A 22,954-nucleotide genomic window follows, 5' to 3' on the forward strand; every position below is an offset into this window, starting at 1 on the left:
CTTTCTTTAGGAGACACACTGCAGCATCTTAGAGGAAAGGCAATGGGGTGTGCATCTCACTGTGGAATGCTACGGGAGATCCTGTATGATAGAGCAGGGGGCAGGAGAGGTGACATGGGACACGAAGGAAGGATCACTTAAGTCCAGGAGTCAGTACCAACCTGGATTACGTAGCCAGGTGATGTTTTAAGGACCAGAAGGTTAAAGAGAGAACAAGAGCCCTGGCTGCTCTTCCAGGGACCAGGGTCGATTCCCAGTGCCCACATAATCACAACTATCTTTAACTGCAGTTCAGGGGACAACCCCCTCTTCTGGCCTCTCGAAACACCCATATTTAGAAACTAAAGGAACCCTTTAAGGAGAAAAAAGCAAGTGTGGGAGCTGGAGGGGAGGGGTCAGCAAACCATCGCAGCAGTCTGGGGAAGATAGCATGGGTTTCCTGCAAATTTTTACAAGTTTGGCTTTGGGGGGGCACTGTTTCACAAGAGCAGGAGCATTCGTACAGACAGACGGCTTGACAGGGAGGAAGGTCTTCTTTCTGGATGGCACTGAGCCCTAGACTCAACCCTGCAGATTGTTCGGCCATGTCTCTTTTGTGCCCTGTTGTCCCTGCACAGGGGGCAGCACACACACTGTGTGGATGTTTAAATTGCAAAGCAGCCACTGACACTTTGGCCCTGTGCATGAGTTCATCGTGTGATTCCGTCTGCCCACATTAGTGACAGGCAAGTATGTAAAAGGCAGTAGCAATTTTTAAGTATTGGAATAAAGTATACAACTTTAGATTAGCATGATTAAGTCACCAAAATTAATTACCTTGAACAGTAATTAGGGTAATTGGGTTTTCAAAACTTCCACTCTGCGCGTTGTTTGATGATTGCGTAGCTGGTGATGTGGGAAATGAGGATGTGGCAAGCCCTGTGCGGCGTGGTCTTTGGGATTTGTAGAGAGAAGGGGGCTTGCTCTCTCCCAGGCTGCTTCATCCGGTGCTGCTTGTTGTATGCTCTCTGGCCATGCGATCTCTGTTGCCTTCCTTATCAGCTTAATCTTTTGAGACCAGGTGAAGGGTGTGTGTGTGTGTGTGTGTGTGTGTGTGTGTGTGTGTGCGCGCGCGCGTATGCATGTGCGTGGTTTTCAGTGGGCCTGCACTCACCACAAGCTGGGATCACACACTGCTCACACTGCAAACTGGATTCCACACATGTTCATATTATTCTCCTCTTGACTTTCCAGTCTCTGTCTTGAGATTTCTTGCCCCATTTTGGTGTCTCCTTATCTCAGATTGGCCTCAGGATCTGCCCATGTTCTCATGATTGACAGCCAAACATTTCAGGAACAGAGAAAGATGGCTCTTGTTTAAACTGGCCATTGTTTTGACCAAGAACTGAAGCTACACAAATGTTTTCTTAAGAATAGCGCACATGGCCGGGTGGTAGCTGCTGTGAAGTTGGAGTGCCAGTATCTCTTAGGCTGGAGATCCCTTAGCACCGGGATGTGGATGCCCTTACGCTGGGCCGAACCTCTGTGTTTGGAGTCAGGTAGGAAGTGTGACTCTGGTGTCTGGATGGAGAGCCTGACCGACAGGCATCAAGCCCAGGCTAGGGTAGCCCGTATGAGTGGATTCTGAGGAGGTATCCATCCCTGCATCCAAGTCTACACAGTGAGGATGAATTAAAGCACGTTCACACTGTGAATGAGATCACAGGTCTCAGATTTATTATAAATATTGTACACAGGTAAGTTGTTTGCTCATCCCTGCAGTTAAACAGCCAGCACCTTGCCCAGGGCTGGAGGTCGAGAGGAATGAGATCGCTCCTGTCCTTGGGAATGCTACTGCTCAGTGTAGGCAGGGGGTGGGAGGTGACTGCCAGTGTGGATGGATGCTCTGGGCACACTTGTAAGGATGAGGTAATAGGAATGAGCCATGAAAGACCAGGACATAGGACAGAAAGTGTGATGCTGAGCATACCAGTTTGTGCAGGCAGGAGGGAGAGGGCATTTTTGCTGGGTGCTTTGGAAGGGCTAGGATACCTTTTGTGTGAGGAGAAGGGCCAGACAATGGAAGGCCTTGTTAGGATGGCAAGGAGCATGGCCCTAGAGCTGGAGTAACAGTTTTTATCAGAGACATGATCTGAGTGGTATTCTAGAAAGAGCCTTCTGGTCTAGCTAGTGTGGGAACTCTGGGTTTGGAAAGACAGATAGAAGCAGAAGACCCCAGGAAAAGGGTTGTTGTTATTTTGAAACAGGGTCTCATGTCGTGGGCTGGCGTCCCATTTGTGTGGCTGAGGCCCACTTTGAACTCCTGATCCTGCTGCCTTCATCTCAGCTGTAAGTGCTGGGATTGCAAATTATGTTTGAGCAATTCAAAACACTGGTCATCAGTCCAACTTTGGGGAGTATAGGAACTTGCAGGTCTGCCCCCTCTGCTGTTCCTCCACACACAAGGTCAGAGTGTGTGTAATGTCTGTCAGATGCTGACAGCCCAGTCCCAAGGTGCTTAGTCAATGGGAAAGCCTCACTAGGAACAGAGAACCAAACAGACCTTACAGTTAAAACATTCACACTTTTAAGATCCGTATGTTGTTTGGAAAATGTCCTTAATTTTATGAGTAGACTCCTCTCCCAGGGAAAGTGTGGATCTAAACTTTCTTAGAATGCGTATCTAAGAAGAGGAAGGAAGAGCCGTCAGAATCTCCACAGGGAAGGAGAACATTTCAGAACAAAAGTCATTTTACCACCACAACAAAAACTCAAACAAAACAAAACACCAGCCTTTCAAAACCAAACTAAAGTCTCCACCATCTTGTCCGGGGAGGCACCCAGTGGAACTGTGTGCAGGAGAGGGATGGTGACCCCGGGCAGAAAGACAGGATCAGCTTGGAGCAGTAGAGGCATCTAAACGGTCTTTAGATTTTAGACCTCCCAGCTCACATGCTACACATATATCCTCTTCTCACAAACAACAGAGAAACGCAAGTGTATGCATTCACTAGTGCTCACAGTGTTCATAGCAGAGGCGTGTCTGAAGCCCAGGCCCCAGGCTGGCAGCCTGCCCTGCTGCTAGTCTGCATGCGCTCTTCCCTGCCCACTTGCTTGCAGAGTTGTTTTGTATTTTACCACTTCTTCCATCTCATCATGGAATCTTGCATAGCTTTCAGAAGTGCTGTTTCAGATAATGTCCCTGTAAGTGTGGCTGAGACCATGGTTGTTGGACCAGTCGAGATGAGCTTAGCCCAGCACATGGGGTTCTCCTATAACTTTTATCTTCATTTGTACTTTTAGAAGCCTGGGCCTCTTTGTTGTCATGGAAATAGCTGTCCCTTATGTACCTGAGATTCCTGGAGATGCCTCGGAAGGGAGCCTGTGTGGTGCTTGGCATATGTAGCTGCTGCCCCCAGTGGTGGTGGTTCTACACACTCGAGTCCCTAAAGTGGGGGCCATGTGGCCCAGATGGCCCATCAGCACCTGCCTGGTTTAAAAAAAAATGTCCTTTCTCATGGAACAGTCATTCTCTGACAATCCCCAGGAACAAGTGAAAATGACCACACATTGTTAGGGTGAGAGAGCAGCCTAGAGAAGACGCATTGAACCAAGTAAGGTCTTTGTCCTGAGAGCTCGTGCCTCTTCCTGGCAGTGTGGAGCCTGAGTGTGGCTTGCTGCCTGTGAAGAGGTGCCTTCCTGGAAGGGCTGCCTTCCAACCACATCTGCACAGGACTCGGAGCAGCTCCCCTCTTGTTCCCATCACTATTTAACACACTGTAGAGGAGACGCTAAAGCCATGAAGCCTCCTCGTGTCAAAATGACAGACTGGAATGAGACTTGACACTGAAAGCAGCTCTTGCCACTTAGGGGGAGCAGCAGGCAGGGGTGAGCCTCCACAGACACCCCAGTGAGGAGAGGGGAGCAGGCAGGGATGAGCATGCGCAGACACCCTAGTGAGGAGAGGGGAGCGGGCAGGGGTGAGTATGCCCAGACACCGCAGTGAGGAGGGAAAATGCTGGAGTTGCCAAAGGCTGAGGGGCTATTTGGCCCCTGACAGACGAGTACCACTCATCTCTTCATATCACAGCCTGCTAGCCAGGTGACTGAACTACTTTTGCCTCAGTCTGCTTATCCTGAAAGTGGGCTTATAACTCCTAATTCAGTCTGCTTATCCTGAAAGTGGGCTTATAACTCCTAACTCGTGGAATTGTGGCGAGTACTGGGTTTCGCTTTTGCACAGCACTAAGCACATGGCCCTGGACAGTGAGTGCTGGGCTTGGCGTGTGCCTTTCCAGACCACACATCTGCCATCTTGACCTTGGCACCTGTTTGAGTCACACACTGCTGACCGCAGGGTCACCTTAGCACTTGCCACGGTCGGGCCAGCCTGTGGCAGAACTTCTAAGAAGTGAGGCTTACGGGGGGAAAAGTCAGGTTGTGGGGGGCACAAGGGGAGAACGGGACTATGGCCCTCTTGTCTGTCTGCTTCCTAACTGCCGGGAGGTGAGTGACTTCTTGTGCTACACCCCCCCCCCCCCGGGGAGATCTGGAACCCAGGAAACCATGAACTGAAACCTTCCTCCTTCCAGGCGTTGATCTCATCACAGCCACACAGAGCTGAAGAGCACAGTGAGGGGCTCTTGGGAAATGCTCCCCAAAGCTTGGTGGGCTTGGGGAGATAGCCAAGTGGCCACTGCCTGCATTTGATTGCAGGCTCTGCCAGGTACAGGCAGGACTTACGCAAGTTAATTAACTCATCACATTCAGTTTTGCCATCTGTAAAATGGACATGGTGACTTGAAGGTACTTCAGAGTATTATAACTGATAACCAGTGTGAAGTTGTAAGTCCAGGGGTTCAGCAAATGTTGGCGACTGCTATCAGCTGTCAGTTTAGGTCATCAAAAAATGACCACAGTGACATATAGCTTATTTGTCTATAGAACTGACCAAGAAACTGCTTCTTGTAATAGAATCCCTACTGTCGTATACAGTGCAGGCTTGGCTGGGCAATGTTTCTAAAACAACTTTCAAATTAATAGAAGTCCGTTCTCCTGGTATACAGGGTGTACCTTCAGAGAGCTTCCAGAGTGGGTTTCCTCAACAGACCTCTTTTCTCTAAATTCTGTCTATACTTTTTTCAGAAAATGTACAGTTGGGGTGTTTTTCAGTTTCTGAGTTTGTTTGACTTCCTTGCAGTATATGGAGTGACAATATCGGAGCTGCTCCCAAAACAGAAAGGGGCACTTTTTTTTTTTTAATGGAAGAAAATCATATCCAAGACCAACTGCATAGAGTGATCAAGTTGGTTTGAAACAACAGCCAAGTCTGGTGCAATGGTGTGTGGTCAGAGTAAAAACTACTTGGGAGGCAGAGAGAGGCAGGAGCATGGCTTGAACATTGAGCCAGTGAGTTTGAGACCAGCCTGAGCAACAAAGAGAGGCCTGGGTAGAGGAATGCCTCCTTCCAGGAGGGAGGGGTCCAGGTTTAGGTCTCAGGACCTCACCCCTCCTCCATGGGTGCCGATGCAGGAAGCCTTTGTACTCAGCATTAACTTCTGTCTTGCATGGACTGCCACCTCCACTCCAGGCTTATAAACATCCAGATTGCTCATAAACGTTATGTTCCTGCCCCACTTGTTCTCAGAAGCAGGAAGCCAAAAGCCTCTACCCCAATAGGATTTACTCTGAGGGAAGCTACCTTGAGGCTCCACAGCCCTGCTGCTCCCCATGGTGCTTCTCAGCTGCTGACTGGAACAGGGAACAGTTTCTTCTCAGAAAAGCAAGACTGTCAGTGGCCCTGTGGGAGCCACTCCAGGCCTCCAGCAGAGCAGAGTACTACAAGGAAAGGGGATGTGTGCCCAGGCAGCAACATGCCCCCCAAGCTTCAGGCAGGTCAGTCCCCTCCTTGGATTAGCACAGAGACTGGCCCCACAGAAACCCTGCCCTTTTACCTTGTGTTGGAGTGGAAGCCCATGGTTCCTTCTCCAAGGGCAGAGGAAGGGTGTGGCACAGACACAGGCAGGAAACCCTTATTGAGCAGTGAGCTCAGGTTTGATGGGGTCACTGGGGAGGAAGCCAAGCTAGGCCCCTTGGCCCTTCCATCATCTGAACAATAGAAGAGGACCACGGAAGCCTGGGGTGGGGCACTGATGTGCAGTGCACTGCCTCCGTGTTCTCGTCAGGCACAGTAGGATGCCCCAGCTGAGAACCCCTGACCCCGTGTGAGTGGAAGTAGGGGGCTAAGTGCTGGCAAGAGGTGATGGGGCTGGGACTAGGAAGCAGTGACTGTGGCCCAGTCCTGTGTGTACAGAGAAAGGCAGATGGGAGCAGGTTATACCCTGCTTTGTGGTCTGTGTGTGTACGTGCGTGCACACGCACATGTGTGTAAAATACTAGACTATTGCCATATTTCCAGAAATGCATTGAGCTTATATAGCCAGACACTGTCCCATTTTTAGTAAACAAAATGTCCCAAGGCCTTAAGGTGTGGCTCTGTAATGCGGCCTGTGCTGGAAGCCACTGAGGAGAGCCTGCAGAGAGGCGCCCCCAGGTCAGCAGCTGCATGCACCAGGTGTAGGAGCCTGGCATTTGAGATGCACATGGAGCTTGTGCCATCCGCACTCAGCAGTGCTGCTCCTGCCCCTGGGGGCCAAGGAAGACTGCACTGCGCCTTTCTTTCCAGAGAAGCTCTGGGCGGCAACTCCACTCTAAATTTAACGCAAAGCTGCCTTCCATGGGCACGTGTGCTCGTGTGACTGCCTGGGCTGTCTGTGGACGGATGAGGATAATGGCTGGAGTGAATTAGGAAGTCTGGGGAGGAGAGCCTATCAGCAGAAGGACAAATTTAGGATCTTTGAAGACAGCTGGTCAGCAGTGCCATAACCTATGGCTACAGGGTTTACAATGGAAAGTCCTTAGTTCAGGGTTTCTGAAGCGTCACCCCATCCCTAGGCAGTCTGCCCCAGCCACTCCCAGATAAACAATGCAGGCATTTAGGCCTTTTTTTTTTTTAAACCTCTGCTTATGAGTCTAAGGCCTCAGGTTTTCTTCTGTACCCAACTTGAAGAAGATGTAGAGGGACTGCTGTTTGCCTTGTCATTCGCTGCTCTGTACTTGCATGTCTCTGCGCTCTCAGGAGCTTCCACAGCTATGCACACAGTTAAGGCTCCATCTCCACCGTCTGCCCATCTCCCTGGTTTCTGTTTGCAGGCTTTGTTCTCAGGTCCCATGCTAAAGGGGGGACCCTAATGGGAGGAAGTTGGGTTGTTGTGGGTGTGATCCTGACATTGGCTTCCTCTCCATTTCCTATATCACAGACGCCTAAACAAGGGAAACTGCCTTGTCACAGACCCAAAGCCATACAGCTGATTGTGGGATCAATGCAAGAAACTAATCATGGGTTGAAACTTATAAATACATAAGCCAAAGTAAGCCATTTCTTCCGGCATAGTGCTGGCATGTTAACACATATAACTGATAGAGCTGACACCTCTCACTGTTCTCTGTGCTTTCCAAACAACCAGCCCCCAGAACCCGTCTCCAATTCTTTTCTACAGACTCAGGCAGCTGGATAAGCACGGCCAGGCCACAGCCCAGCAGCTGGTGCAGGTGCTCAACAAGCAGAATCAGCTTCTCCTGGAGCGACAGAACCTGTCAGAGGAGGTGGACCGTCTGCGAGCCCAGGTAGGGTGTGAGGACACATAGGCCATGAGCTGTACCGAGTACCAAGTATTCAGTGCCGAGTGGGAGTACACACAGGGACACTGCAGGCCAGGTTCAGGGCAGCACACAGGAGCCCTCTCCTTCCCTTGTTACGGGCCCAAACCCCTGCTGATCTCATGGGTCAGATTATACGATGGGAGAGCAGCCTGCCAATTGGCATGAGCATGGAAAAGTATGAGCTGAGGCTTGTCTCCCAGCAGCCTTGGGCACATGTATCACCCAGTCACACCAAAGGCAGCCACACCCTGCAGGAACACTGGCGTGGGAAGACAGAGAAAGTAGGGGGGTAGAGACAGCAGTGGTCAGGCCCGACATGTGGAGGAGACAGCTGTGAACTGCCCCTGAGGACTGGAGGACTTGAGCCTTAGAAGGAAGAGGTGTTCCCATGGAATCAGATGTCCTTTCCCAATTCAATAGCAGTGGCTCTGGGGACGGGGAAGGGTGGCAGAGTGCCTAGAAGTCCACTGTCTAGAACATGCACTCACTGTCCAGTTAAGCAAGCCAGCACAATTGATATTTATTGTCTCCATTTTGCAGATAGGGAAACTGAGGCTCAAACAAGCATATTCAGCTAGCAAATAGGGGCACAACAAATGAAACCTAAGTCTGACTCCAGAGCCCAAGCCGTCCCCATTCAGGTTAGATAATGGCGGAAAAGAGTCCAGGTGAGTTGGATGGGCGGCACGAAACTCCTGTTCTTCTCAGCAGCTTCTCCTTACACAGGAGACCAGAGAGGGTTCTCCCCACCCATCAAGCTGTTGGACTTGTAAGGGTGGCTTCTGCCTTTAACTGGATTGCAGCCAGGTGCTCTGTGAGGGCTCTAAGGGACTTCACATGGCATGTGCCTGATTAGTGGGGAAGCATTAGCAGCGATAGGGATGAAAGACCATTTCTCCTTCTCCATTCAAAATGACCTTGATCCAACAATTCTGACCTGCCTTGACACTCAGCTTGTTCAGTCCCTTTATAAATCGCTTGGAGTTGTAAAGGAGCCAAATTGGACACCAGGCAGAGGACTTTGGCAATGAGTAGAAATATGGATTTATAGGGTTATAGGCCAGTGGGATCAGACCAGACACTGACAACTGTGTCTTGAATGTGTATAAACACACACACACACACACACAGAGAGAGAGAGAGAGAGAGAGAGAGAGAGAGAGAGAAAGAAATAGATATAGATTCTAGTGATCCCTAACTCCCCAGGGCATCATGTCTGGAAGCCTCCCTTTATAAGCTGTTGGGGTAACAGGAAAAGAACAAAGGATGTCTTAGTTTGGTTCTAGAGCCAGAAGCAATTCCATTTGAAGACACTGGCCAAGTCACCCATGGTTCTCTGAGCTGTCCTTATGAGTACCATGGAAATTAGGAAATCTGGATGTATTGGGATAGTGCCATACTCACTGGTACCTTAAGGACTTAGTAGGCTGAAATATCCCATACTTGAGGTCATCCTCTCCTTCTTGAGAAGGTCCTATAGAGCCAGAGGTGTCAGTACCTTCTTAACTGTGCCCAATGCTGAGGCCATCTATCAACTGAGTAGCCTGATTTTGGTGATAATACAGGTGTGTTGACAGATCTGAGGGAGAACTGCCTGATCAAAGTCCAAAGTCAACAGAGCCACTTTTAGTGACTGGGCTTCTGCTGCATGTCATGAAGGACCAGGATCCACGGCACAAATGAGCCTGCCTTCTCTCTGGACTTTAGACCTTTCTCTAACATGACCTTGGCCTTTGGACTCTATCTGCTCTCTTTACAGCACACAGGTCTTAACAGAGATGTTTAGAAGTCTTTTCCTGGGCTATAAAAAATCTGAGAAATGAAAATTCATTGCAGGATTTGCATGGAACACTTTTAAAAGAAAATATTCCTGGAAAAAGTCGTTCTCCCCTTACCAGTGGCAACAGAAATGACTAGTCTGCCCCTTGCTCTCCGATACTGACCTATCTGGAGCATTTCTGATGGTGCTTTTTAGATTGAAATTCTATCTTGGGAGTTAAGATGACCAAGATGAAAGAAATTTGGCAGAGGTGATGTTGGCTCCCAGCTCCAAATCCTGGGGGCTGTTAGAGAGACCAGTATGGCTTTACCAGCTCTGTGCCCACAGTCTACCCTTTTGGCACAAGTGTTGCAGTGACCTCTGTGTGCCGGCACTTGGTAGCCTCTGTGATGCACTTTTGTCTTGAAGTCAACATGAATATAAACTGAGTTTTTAAAGGAACCCTTGAAGTAAGAAGGCCAAAATTTGGCTGACTCTGTAAGTGGTAGGGGAAGTGGCTCCAGAGGGCTCTGGAAGGAACAGCTGGACTGCTGGGCATGGGGACTGCAGCTGCCTTTGTGTGCAGCGTGGTGATGTGAGGGTGAAGGGTTCTGTTTTTTCAGCCTGGATGAATTAAGCACAGTAGCTTAATTTTGCATGTCAAACTCTGAAAATCTCTGTCTGCTCAGTACCCAAAAGAGAGTGAGCATTTTCTGACCAGACAGCTGCTTGGGAGTTTAGGCACATTGCTCAGACTGGCTCTACGTCCTAAGCCCTGGCCAGTGTAGAGGAAGGATGGTGGGCTCCCAACAGGAAATGCCTTGTTTCTAAGCCTTGATTATTCTAAATGGCCTCTGTTTAGATTCAGAGTCACTCACAGCTTCATGCCCATGGAGGAATCCAGTCCTGGTTGTGACCTTGTGCAATGCCACTTCCGGCTGGAGAGCTTACACAGCTGCTGGGTGGCAGGAAAGTCACTGTCCAGAGTGCAGGATGGCCCTCCAGCTTCAGTGTGCACCTAACTCAGGACTTACACACCGGGAGGAACTTTTAGAAAAAGGCCTTTAGAAAGCTGTCAATTGACTGCCTGTGTGGGCACAGCCATTCCAGCCTGATCTTATCCTGGCAGCAGCCTGAGTCCTCTCATAGCCTGACTGATGATGATAAGGCTGCAACAGCCCTCTCCTTGGCAGAGTTGCCTGGCTGGGGAGAGCCAGAATTACCATAGTAGTAGTGTGGAGGTGGCTTGTGGGTGAGGGTCATGGGTCCCTGGGGACTAGGCAAGACTTGACAGCTTGCAGCAGGGTCAGGGGTCAGCAGCCCAAGCCCAGAGACTCTGACATCTGGCCAGGAAGGGTGGGGCCAGCTGGTGAGGAAATGAAGGTCTGTTCTTGGGTCTGGGAGAGGGAAGAAAACACAAATGGTCTGTCTACTTGGAGGGCTGTTCTCCCATCAAGAAGAGTTTGGGAGTTACTGGGTAATGACTCTGGTTTCAGCTGCCTGGCACCCACCAATAGCTGCCACCCTGAGCCGGCTGCCTGTTCAGTCCTCAGCATTCAGTCTGGGGAGGGATTCCCTTTGAGTCCCTTCTTATGAATCACTCACAGTTTAGAAAACAGAGTCTGAAGCTGCCGTGTCAGTGGTTAATCAGTTGGCCCTATGACTTTTAAGCATTCTTGGCAGCGAATGTACTTTCTAATTTGATTTGGAGTTGTGCATGGATCCAGCAGCCATATGTGATTATATTCAAGATCATCGACATTATCTCATTACATCAGAGGACTCATTGAATAGAGCTGAAAACAAGCACACGAGGCAGATTCTAGGGGAGGAGAGGCTGCCTGTAACTAACAGACACAGGATGGAAGCTGGACGGGGGCAGCTCAAGTGAGGGCGGCCCAGACCCACTGGCTGGTAGGGAGTTGGTAGCCAAAGTGGGACCTAGAGGTGGTCACTCTTCCTTTGTCCTTCCTAGAGCTCAGGGGCTTTGCCTAGCTGACTTCAGGGCCCACATAGTTAACTACCTGCAGACAGATGGTATCTTATGAAAGAACAGAAAATACACTGAATACAATAAATTACAAGACCTCCTCCTAAACCAGGATTTTTTTGGAAAGAATTCTAAATAGATGAAAACAAACAATTTGATTTCAACCAAATTGTTGTTTTTTTGTTTTTATCCTGATTTTCACCCGAATTGTCAGTCTCAAAAATAAACACTGATACATTCCCAGAAAATATTTTTCAAATAAAAACTGACTCTGTTAAAGTTTGCCCTGATTCTTTCAAAACTGTGTACAAGACACTGTCAACCAAAGTGACTTGCATATTTTTTTTAAATCAACTTGAACATATGCAGCTAAGATGTCATTAACGGCCTGCTGCTGGGTGTTTCTAAGAGAATGACACAAGACCCCAGGCTGCATCTCCAACACAGGGTCTGCAACCCTCACAGATACTTCCCCAAGCAGTTCAAACTGCACGCACTCAGTCTAGTTGTTCATCTAGGCGCCGTGTGCGTCATTAATACTGAAAAGTTCACCAGGCTCCATCTACGAAAGGCCTCTTCTAACAGTTCCCTTTGTCCAAGAACGCCTACTTCCACAATAGGAACAGTGGATGAAAAGTGTTGAATTTTATATTGCTTCTGATGCATTTTCTCCTCTTATTGCTTTCTGAGTAAGACATTACATTTCGCAATATAAATTCACAATCGAGTTTTTAAAGGGAGCTAAATATTTTAATCCAATTAGACAAGTGAACAAAACACTGAATATTACATGCAGTGGAGATAAGTGGTTCTTGCCTTTAAAAGACTGTAATTCCGTCACATTGCAACCCCAAATGTCAATGTTGTCTTCATCTTTAACACTTTCAAACACAAGGCAACCAGAGGCTCCACTCCCTGCTGTTGGTGACACTGTCTGTCCTTTGGGAATTCTTAAAATGTATTTCCCATGGAAATATGATTCCCATAACACAGACACCTGCCCCTGTGCAGAACAAGTACTTAGGACTCAGAAGCCAACACTGACCTAAGGAGGAGCTCTGCTGACGAATGACCTACAAGAGGCCAGCACAGAGCTATCCACAGAGTTGCAGCCTCTTCATCCTGCTTTCTTCTTGCTCTGGCTTCTGCAGAGGTGGCAGAGCCAGAGCATCAGTGGAAGGGAAACGCAGCTATCCTCAGAAGCCCAGACAAGTGGCCAGCAAAGAGTCACTGCTGGTCTATGGTGACTTGCTGCCTTAGTGGTTCCTAGCAAAAGCCGTGGCCTATGCTGGGGAGACTGCTCTAGGATCTGGGGTACTGCTGAATTGTGAGCTTTGTGGACATTACCACCTGCTAAGCTAGGTGTCCTTCATTGCTATAACCCACTGATGTCTACAGCACATAGCCTTTATTCTGTCTAGGCTGATCCATTCTGGGTTGCAGCCCATCTTGCCCTTTATAATGTTGCCGTGCCAGCTTCTCAGTAATTCATGATGTGTCAAAGCAGGCCTTGAGAATCATGGTAGGATCTGTACTTGGAGGTCACATGCCTAGGTTAAGATCTCAGCTCTTCACTTCAGATATAGGATAGGTCCCATTTGGAGCCCAGTCCAGGTGCTACTGAAGTTTACAGTCACTGTCAACATCACAGCAGGACCATGGGGCTATTAGACAGAAGTCACTTCATAGCCTCCCAGAAAGATGGAGGAATACTGCCCAAAGAAGATGTGGTGTGATGGGAAAGCAGAGTACGTGAGTATCCCATAGCACCAGAAGGGAAGGCAAGCCACAAAGAGGAGCCTGGGGCCTGGGTGTACTTCTGTCAGTCACCTCAGAACAAGCTTGGAAGTGTCCACCTTTTTAAAAGTAGATGCCCACTGCCAGAGGCATAGACAAAGAATGTTTGTGGACATGGCCTCATAGGATAAAGAGCACAGAGAAAGTCAAAAAGAATGTTGACTTGGAAGGCTGTAGGACACTGGGGTGAAAGGGCAAAGACCTGTGGGCCAGTCACTTAAGAGACTGGGCTGAAGCAAAGAAATAAATGGAAATGGCAGCCGAGCCTACAAACAGAGAATCTGAGGACCCTAAAGCACAGCAACTGGACAACAGTTTGGGTCGGCCCACACAACTCGCTTCCTAAACTCCAAGTCTAAAGTAAATATCAGAAATAAATTAGGCACAAAACCCAAAGTTTTGGGGGAAAGGCTGTGATAGGAGTTAAGAGTGACAAGAGGCACGTGGGTCAGGAACATCGGGCTGTAGTCAGGAAAGCAAAGGGATGTCTTTCTATTCCCAGGGCAGTCACAGACTGGAGGGGGGGGGGGACAGCAGGGGTCATGGTGACAGGTGAGGTGGCAGGATGGGGAGATGGCTGTCAAAGGCTCCAGCTGAAGTTCCAAACTAAAAACATTCCCTTGACACACATCTTCTCTTCTGGACTGATGCCACAGAAAGACACACCAGTAACACCACGACAAGTGACTGCAGATATGTCAGATAGTGGTAGGAATTCCCATTTTTCTGACTCTGGGTATCCGCAGAGTTCAGGCAGCACTGAAAAGGTCCCTCTGGTAGACAGTGTGGCAGTGCTACTCTCAGGCCTACACTTACCTTGCACCAGAGTACAGGGCTTAAAGAAGATGTGCACTGGCAGTAAGGAGGCAGTGTCTATCCAAAGTGGAGGCTGGCGCTGGTGGGAGAGGGACAACCCCTTCCCTCCAGGAGCAGTGAACTTCATGTGTTCCTGTTTTGCCTCACACTGTGTCATCACAGGAGGTTGTCCCCAGTCAGAAGAGCAGGCCAGAGTCAACAGGGAGCCCAGTGATGACACATCACTAGATGACCTTGGAGCCACAAGCACTCAAAAGACTGTGAAATGTATTTCCTGGAGCTGGGTTAATAAAGCTCTTGTTGCAAGCTCCACTCTGCCACAGGAGTCTATGCCACTGTCTGCACTCGAGGGGATTTTCTGCCTGAGTGCATTCATTTTTGTCTTCTGAAATGTCATGGTCTGTGTTGATCCTTGTTCAGTCACCCACTTTCTTGGGTTAAAAGCCCCAATGTCTAGGGACCCAGGATAACAGGCAGCCTGTCCTATTTGGCTATACTCGGAGCACTGGGGAGGGCATCCCAGCAAGTCACTCTCAGAATCAATGTCTGCTTGCTCAGTGAGGCCTGGTGTCAGCTCTAATGGAGACCCTCTGTCCTCTTATTACAGTTGGTGGCAGGCTTTGGTGACTGACAGATGTCCCAAGGACCCCTCTAGAACAGTCAGAACAGAGTTCCCACAAGCTCCGACAAGCTCATCTTTTTAACCTTATGTTATCCTTATGCTATCTTGCCTTCTGCCATAGCCCCACCTGCATTCCCTGTGTGGAAACCACTCTGCTCACATTAACAGTTAATTAAAACTCACTACCATGGTACTCATCCATCTACCTGAAATGCACGCATGATTTTTTTTTCAGGAAGGAAGGGGGTGTATCTCCAGTATGTCTCACTTGGGCTTCCAACTCAGAAATCCCCAACATGTAATCATGGCTTCCACCAGGCAGCAGAACTCTGGCCTGGTCTCTAGATCTAGTCATGCAAGGTGGGGTGGGCTCTGGCCCGGTGGAAACTGCAGTTCTAGGACTACCACAGACAACCCTCCTCAGACTTGCACAGCACTGGAGCTGGCCATCTTCCACTAAAGGCACTACAGAAATAGGGAGACTTTTGATATACTTAGCATAGCATGAACTTGTGTGCAAAGTCAGAATAGTCATCGGGAATGGTGTTCAGCACTTTCCCAACCCTTGGCTCTACCCATACCAGAAAGTGCAAAATCTTAGAAATGAGACCTCATAAGTATCATGGGTCACACCTTCCAACATGTGGGTGGGGTGCCAATATGTAAAAAAGCATTTATATATGTTACAAGAAGCTGCAGGTAACAGAGGCTCCTTTGTGTTAGTCCAAATAGACTGACTGACATTCTAATTTTCCCCTACTTTAAAGCCCACTGTAATGTCAGATCTGTTTCTAACAAATAGTTGGACACATTGTCATAATGTCAACTCTTCTTAGGTAAAGGTATAAACAGGCCTGGAGTACTGGCTGCTTTCAGAAGAAAAGCATTAGAGGTACACAGCCTGATACTTAAAAACAAAAAGGGCTTTCTTTAGTCTTCAGTGGCAAGGAGTAAGGCACAAATTTTCAATACAGTTGGCTACATATGATTTCCACATTTTAGCAACAAGAACCTTTTCTCCAAAACTTCAGCAATAACAGCTGACCAAACTAGCAAATGAGAAAACAAATACCCATGATCTATTTAAACTTACTTTTTATTATCATTTTTTCCAGTTACCCAGCATGCCACAATCTGATTGCTGACCTGGATGAAACAGAGTGAAATAAATGATTTACAAAGAGATATGTACATTCATCTGATTTGTACTTAATGTGCCACAGTGCACCAAAACCTCCCCGGGGAGACACCACCTGGGACTGCAGGGGGGCTGGTCCTCATGCCATGGTTCTGTCCCTGTGCTACAGACGGGGAGTGCTTCAGCATGAACTGGCTCGGGCTAGTTGGAGTGTGTGCTCAAAACAACTTCAAGTCACTGTCTACTCTAGAGTATGCACGGGATTAATAAAATGACCTCTCTTAAAGACTTGAGTTGTTCTGTTTCCTTTTCATCTTGTAGCAGTGACAGACACCAAAGGCACAGGTTGTAAGTCAGCCAAAGTGTACTGAAGACCACCTCTCCTGCTGCCACCCCATTCTCCCTGTGTGATATGAAGATTATGCACACCTGTAGCCAGCATCCGGTATTCCCCATCCAACTGTGCACTCAGGAAACACGCTGAACAACATAAACAGCCCCCTCCCCCTCCCCCCAAAAAAGGCATCTTTGGCTCGATGGTGTCAGATTTTAGTCTTCAATAGCAGTTATTTGAGAGGAGCCTAAAAACAAATGTATGTGAAATTAGAAAATTTACTTAACAGTATATCAAATATCTGTACACAGATCATATTTTTAGTCTAAAATAGTATTTCTACTATACAGTCAAGCCCTCAAATGCTTTAAAAGAATACAAACGGACACTGGAAGGTCTGGGGTGTAGCTCAGTGGCAGAACACTTGCCCAATTTGTGTGAGGCCCTGGGTTCCTTCCCCAGCACCACCAAAAAAAGAAAAAAAAAAAGAGAGAGAGAGAGAGAGAAATTGTGGCTGCTGAGATGATCGTGGTGTCTGAGTGGGATGAAACACTAGGGCACGGCTGCTTGTGGGACAAACCTACGTCATCTCCTTTCCTAGCCAGCAGCCCAGGGCTGTCAGCAGAAGTGTGGTTTGTACATGCTCAGCCCGCCCCTCACCATCGTGCGGCGGCATAGGCCAAGGAGGTGGTGCCATGACAATGCACAGGCCGTCCTCATCTCTGGGGCATCAAAGGTGCAAGCCGCAAACAGAGCTTCTATTGAGTCACAAGTTTCTGAGTTCATCAGCTGTGCTGGACATAAAGCTGTCACGTATTTTAACTGTCCTTCTAGTTTATGTATACCATGAATAAATTATACAATATTCTAAAAATAGCACCTTTAAAGAGTAATAGAGGTCACTTTATTTCAGCCTCCTGGATGTGTCAACCCCAGTTGATTTTGAGGACAGCACATGAAGAATGTCCCCAAATTTGGCTGAGAAATACACATGTATGTCTGACAAACTGGTCAAAGTCATGCCTCTCTCTGCTGAAATCCCAAGAGCAAAGCCAAGTTCTACAGTTGTAGCTTATGAGGTAAAATGAGAAATATGCCCCATCCAGAATGTTCCAGCGGAATCCAGACATTCTAGCCAACAATTGCTTACGTCTAAGGCATAAACTGCCATAAGGGTTAAAGATACACTGCGAAGGAAGTGTGTGGGGCAGTATGTTATCAGGAAGACATTAGTGATGAGCTACCTTCCTTGAGGATTCTGAGTCCACACCGTTTCTTACTAGGACCTTTAGGGTCTCTGGTGCCTCGTGGCCAGTGACTCCACTCCTATCCCACCATTACTTCACACGAGCATGCTCTTGGCATTCCTACTTACATAAAAACAACCCCATGTGTTTCTAAGATGAATTTACCTATCTGTCACTCCTTCATACAGGGCTGGTTAATACCAGCTGGGGCTATAATAATGTTTTTCCAGAAAAGAACAAAATTTAGTTTTCTGAAATTACAGAGCCACATCCAACAACAACAAGCAGAGAAGCAGCAGATTGACACAGGCTTTATTTAAGCTGTCTGCATGAAGAAGTAATGTGTGTCCCTACCAACTGCCTGTGAGAGTCTAAGGGTGGAGAGTGTACAAAGCCATTTTTTGTAGTTATTTCATATCCTAAGGGTCATATATGTAAGGAAACGAATGTCTGTAGTGTGACCAGCAATGATAATGATACAGCATCTATGTTCATATCTGTGTCTGTTCCAAACCCTTAATCAGATGACCAGATCTTGCATGGATCTAGCAGAAAAACTAGAAAGTCAAAATATGTTACAAACTACAAATCTCCAGGGAGGTGACTCGATGACCAATTCAGAGGTTTTCTTTTTATTTAAATAAATACTTTACATTTCATGCTTGCCTGTAATGCACTACCAGGAGCAAGCTTAGGGAACTGTGATGTAGACAGTACAGACAGTAGCAGCAAAGTGTGTACACTGAGGTGTGGTAGAGACCCTGCAGTTAGTGAGGAAAGGAGAAGCATGTGGCCCCTGTGAGAACAGTCACCTTTAAGAAGCTCGAGGTCGGGTACGGGAATGGAAACAATACTGGAATAATGCTGTGTCGTTAGTGTAGAGAGCAAAGCTGTGAGCAACCCTGCAAGCAATCGAAGCAGAAGTGTCAGTGTCCTCTAAACAGCCCTACATGATGACAAGCGGGCAAGCTGGAATCACAAGGCCAGAACTGCATCCAGACATAATGATTCCAGGTTTCAAACCATTCCAGTTGTCTAAACCCTAAGCTTAGATATAGGAATCTCTTCCCCAAATCTCTCTCTTCTGTTCTACTTCTGCCATTTAACTGACATCTGGGGTTGCAAGGGAAAAATTCTCAAAATCAAAGCCAAGAACACGCCTGCTGTGACTCAGGGAGCCTGGGATGGGAAGAGAAAGCCCTCAAATGGATGGGGACCAAAGGCCAGGTGTGAGGAGGGGCCAGCCTGAGGCATTGTCAGTGCTAGTGCCCCCTCATTAATCTTTAGAAAGCAGCCTTGGCCAAGGTCATGAAGTAACCTTAAGACTTGGGGAGGAGAGACACAACAAAAGAAGCTGTGTGCTTAGTGTACAGTGTCTGCCCCCTCTGAGGGATAAGTGCTCTCAACATCAGCCAGGCTCAGCTTGCTTTTCTTCCTCTCACATTGCTTTCTTACAGAATGGATGCAAGAAAACTTAAAGGACATACCATCTAATCTACTTTCCTGTCAGTGTAAAGAGTCAACATAATTCTAAGTAGGAAAAAAGAAGACTACAGATGCAAGAATGAACATCTGTTTACTTTAACTTCCTACTCCATACTAAGGATAAACTCACTCAGGTAGAAACATGAAAAAATTAGGACAAAATCTATGTCTGAATCCATCTTAGCTGCCTTAGTAAATGCCCTTTAAACCCCAGCAGTCACAGTGGCCAGCCACTGCCAGCAGCGGCTCTGCTTCCCCAAGTCTAAGCCTGATGCTAAGACCTCTGCAATGAGAACATGACTTTCTACTCAAAAAGACAATGCAGTAACAATACTGTGTCACGCTGTAGTCTTCCATTTGGGAGCTGTCAGTTAGGAACTAGAATACATCTCCATGATCACTCCTTGGAGTAGATGCCCTCCTGCTTGCTGCAAGAAAGGCTTTGATCCTTGGACTTCATAGTCTGCTTTGGAAAATGTCAGCTCCTAGCACCAAAGGGTTTAATCTGAAGATCATCATTAATGAAGGAGAAAGATGAGGTTTGCATACATGTCCCCTCTCAGTGAGAAATGTCTGGGACTGGGAGACATGAGTATGTACAGAAAAGGAAAAGCTAGAGGTGTTCTGTTTTGTTGATTTCCCTGATGGCTTGATTCAGTAATGAATGTACCTTGATAAGAATAAACACACCAGCTTCTTATCCTTTGCTTCCTACTGTGTAAATATTTGTGATGTGTTCATTTTGCCAAGTCAAGTTTATCTCTTATCATCATTTGGGTCTCAGCTTTCTCCATGACTTTATGCCAGGCCATACTCACACATCCACTCGAATGAACAACCATCAACATCCATTTGCTCCACCAACCAACCCCTTGGCACTGGGTAGTTGGGCCTTTTCTCATTTCGGCACCAAGGGGTTAATTACTGCATCTCTGCTCCCAAAGCCAGATTCTAACCAACAGATATTCATTCCAGAGCCTTACCAATTTTTTGTACAAAGGAGAAAAAGTGCATGATTCTAATGGGTGTGTACATTCCTTGCACATGGTTCAAAAGAAACCGCAGTCAATGTCCTGTGAGTTGGAGCTGCGTCTGCTAACATGACAATACACTTCTTATCACTAAAAAATAAATACTACTATAATATAAACAAAATCATTAAAGGACATTCAGAATTTTAACATCTGAGAAAAAGCTAATTCACCTATAACTGAAAGTAAAACTTCAAAACTGGTAAGGCAAACACCTGTTCACCTTGGTGTATAGATTTTGGCGACAGCAGGATCATTATACTGTCTACATTCTTCAGCCATCAGAGGTGATAAATATCAAGAAGGGAAAAAGGTTGTCAAGCCCAGGGGCAAAATACTCTCTGGTACAATGTAGATCCTAAGACCGTCTAGGTGACTCTGCACCTTCAGTACTTGGTGGAACAACGTCCATTTGCCCATGAAGTCTGGGTGTCCATGGGCGACCCTGGGCTTCCTCCACAATATCCAGCAGGAATTAAAAACCATGTGTATCTCATCAGCCCTTCAGTCCTCTCAATGCTTCCTAAGGATTTCCAGCCAAATATCAGCAATACGCGCTTTATGCACTGGTCAGACATGCGTTGCTATACCCTTACATATGCACACCACCACCCTTCAACAATTGCTTGTTCAGAAATATAAACTACATCTTCTTAATCTAATTAGTTCTTGATGTATCTTCTAGAAAGTTAAAAATGTACCTAGAATCAGTGTATCTCATTCAGCCTTCACTGCTAGGGGAAAACAAAAACTGAAAGAAGATGACAATTGATCACAAATGAACGAGGGGCTTGTGACCCCAGAGATTGTAAAATTACTTCTGAAAACTGCTGTAATAGTAAGACAGTAGCAGCAACAGCATGAGACCTTAGACTGAGATACAATTTCATGCAAAAACAAAAACTGGAGTGTCTGTGTATATGTTTTCATGTGGGTGAAAGGTGGTGAAGGTGAAGACCCTTGGCTGGTCAGGGATGTCAGAAGTGCCCCTGCTATCTGTAAGAGCGAGGACTGGTGGAGATGTCCAGTAATCATTCTCAGTGACAAAAATCTAAGATGACAGTGTAGAAGAGAATGAAAGAGACTTATTCTCGTCCACTTGCAGAGTAGGAAAACTGAGGGAAATGTGGCCGCCGCTCGTTGTCCATGCACTCCATGCCATCTTCATCATCTGTGGGCAGCAAACAGCTATTGTCACTTATGTTTGCAGTATTAGCTCTATATTATACATTATACAGACAATAAGATTGATAAACATCTCCATAAAATCTCCTTATTTTTAAAGGAAAACTACTATTTCTAAATGTATATGATCCACAAAGAAAAACTACTATAAAACTGCTTTTAAAACATCAAAATATCAAGATTCAATACTAACAGGAAAAAATGTTACTAAAAAAACAGAATTCTTTCAAGACTCATGCTTTTCAGGAATATATTAAGTTCTAAGTTTAGGTCATTAAATTCTACACAATCCACTGGGTCTTCAAAGTGCTTGTATTTTTTTTTCTTCCTGGTGACCTTACAGTAAGACTGCAAACTAATCTTCTTAAGTAACATTAGTTAATATCCACCATCAATTAACTCACTATACTCAATTTTCCTGATAAAACTTTAAACTATAATAAAGAGAACAAGATAAAAGGTGGAAAACAAAGGGCAGCTTTCAAGTCCTGGTTCATCAGGAAAATGGAGGGATTTTCAAGACGTGGGGGAAAGGTAGCATGTATGAACCTGCCCTCTCTTCATCTCTATTTTCTGTATGTAAAGGGCTAGGAAGGACCATGCCTCTTCCTCCCTAAATGTTCTGTGATCAGAACCGAGTCACAAGCTCTTCCCTGGGGTGAGCCCAAGCCTAGAGGGCTCCATCTAAGCCACTCCTGCTCATCTCCAATGTCCACTGCACACGAGTCCACCTGAAATCCAGATGAACAAGTCAGTATAACCCTTTAACAAATATTTGTTTTTTATTTTTATTGTGTGTGGGTGGGTGTGGGGGAGAGAGAGCACACATGCGCTTATGTGAAACACATGAGTGCAAGCTTCCTCAGTCTGAAAGTATCAGATCCCCCACATGCTGCTGTATGCTGGTTGTTTCTTGTGAGTCATTTGGGAGGAGGAAATCTTCATTGATAAAATGCTTCCATCTGATTTACATAAGAAAGTCCAGTCATGATGGGTTACAAAAAAAACCAAAAGGTTAAGCACTGGAATCATAGGTTGTGAGGCCCCAATTTAGGGTTAGAAACTGAACCCAGATCCCCTGTAAGAGCAGAAAGTGCTCTTAATTACGGGGACATCATCTCTCTCCAACCTTATAACCTTTTTTTTTTTTTTTTGCAAGCAAAATATTTCTGTTTCCTAAAATCTATTAAAAAGGACTATTTCCATTTGTTTTGTTTCCCAGCCTCCCTAGGGAGCACTGATTTCATGTAATAACAGCAGAAGCAGAGGCTGTACTGTACCCCATAAGAGGCTTTGCTTTCATCTGAAAAAAAAAAAATCAACATTTTTGTTTTGTTTCTTTGTTTTTTTTTTTTCCTTGTCTCTTGTTAATGCACAGGGACCTCAGAAGTAAAACTGAATTAGCATTAACCTAAATTTTTCAGCTAAAATGTACCGTAAACCATTGCTGCAGTAGATAGAAACATACCGCATATAGTTTGCATAGGACTTTATACAAATTCCCCTCTACAAACAGACCACTGCCTTGCCAGTGGCTGGGCAGCAATCCTAGGTAGTACTAAGGTAGAGGTAACCCTCTGCCTCCATAAAAATTATGGGTTCAGAAACAAGCCAATCACATGCATTTTCTAGATCAAATTTTTTAGCTGTTTAAAAGCTGAAAAGGGTTGGTGGTATCCACTGTTGAGTCAGACAGCATACAATCTCTACAAAAAAGTGAGCTGAAGTCATAATGCTCTAACCTGACATGTGCGAAGCATGTCTGAGAAACCATTCCCACTAAAAGCTATGTGCTCGTCTACTCCAGATGACAGGGGCTGCCCTGGCTCCTGGCTGTAACTAGACCTTG

General features: G+C 46.6%; 2 protein-coding genes across 7 annotated transcripts in view; one reads left to right on the forward strand and one right to left on the reverse strand.

Moving 5' to 3' along the window:
• Positions 1-15,936, forward strand: part of Sdccag8 (SHH signaling and ciliogenesis regulator SDCCAG8) — a 191,779-nt gene extending 175,843 nt beyond the window's left edge. For all 3 annotated transcript variants that reach the window (XM_041635410.1, XM_041635412.1, XM_041635411.1), the window contains 2 exons: positions 7,539-7,665; positions 15,801-15,936. In XM_041635410.1, the coding sequence (XP_041491344.1) occupies positions 7,539-7,665; positions 15,801-15,830 (157 nt within the window). In that variant the 3' untranslated portion in view covers positions 15,831-15,936. The remainder of the gene's footprint in view (positions 1-7,538; positions 7,666-15,800) is intronic.
• A 307-nt stretch (positions 15,937-16,243) lies between these two features.
• Akt3 (AKT serine/threonine kinase 3) overlaps positions 16,244-22,954 on the reverse strand; it is a 248,082-nt gene continuing 241,371 nt past the window's right edge. For all 4 annotated transcript variants that reach the window (XM_041635417.1, XM_041635418.1, XM_041635416.1 and 1 more), the window contains one exon: positions 16,244-21,091. In XM_041635417.1, coding sequence (XP_041491351.1) covers positions 21,006-21,091 — 86 coding nt within the window. In that variant the 3' untranslated portion in view covers positions 16,244-21,005. The remainder of the gene's footprint in view (positions 21,092-22,954) is intronic.

Source organism: Microtus oregoni, unplaced genomic scaffold (assembly GCF_018167655.1).
Source record: "Microtus oregoni isolate MIOR12 unplaced genomic scaffold, Mior012 000047F_ref0000412, whole genome shotgun sequence".
NCBI lineage: Eukaryota > Metazoa > Chordata > Mammalia > Rodentia > Cricetidae > Microtus > Microtus oregoni.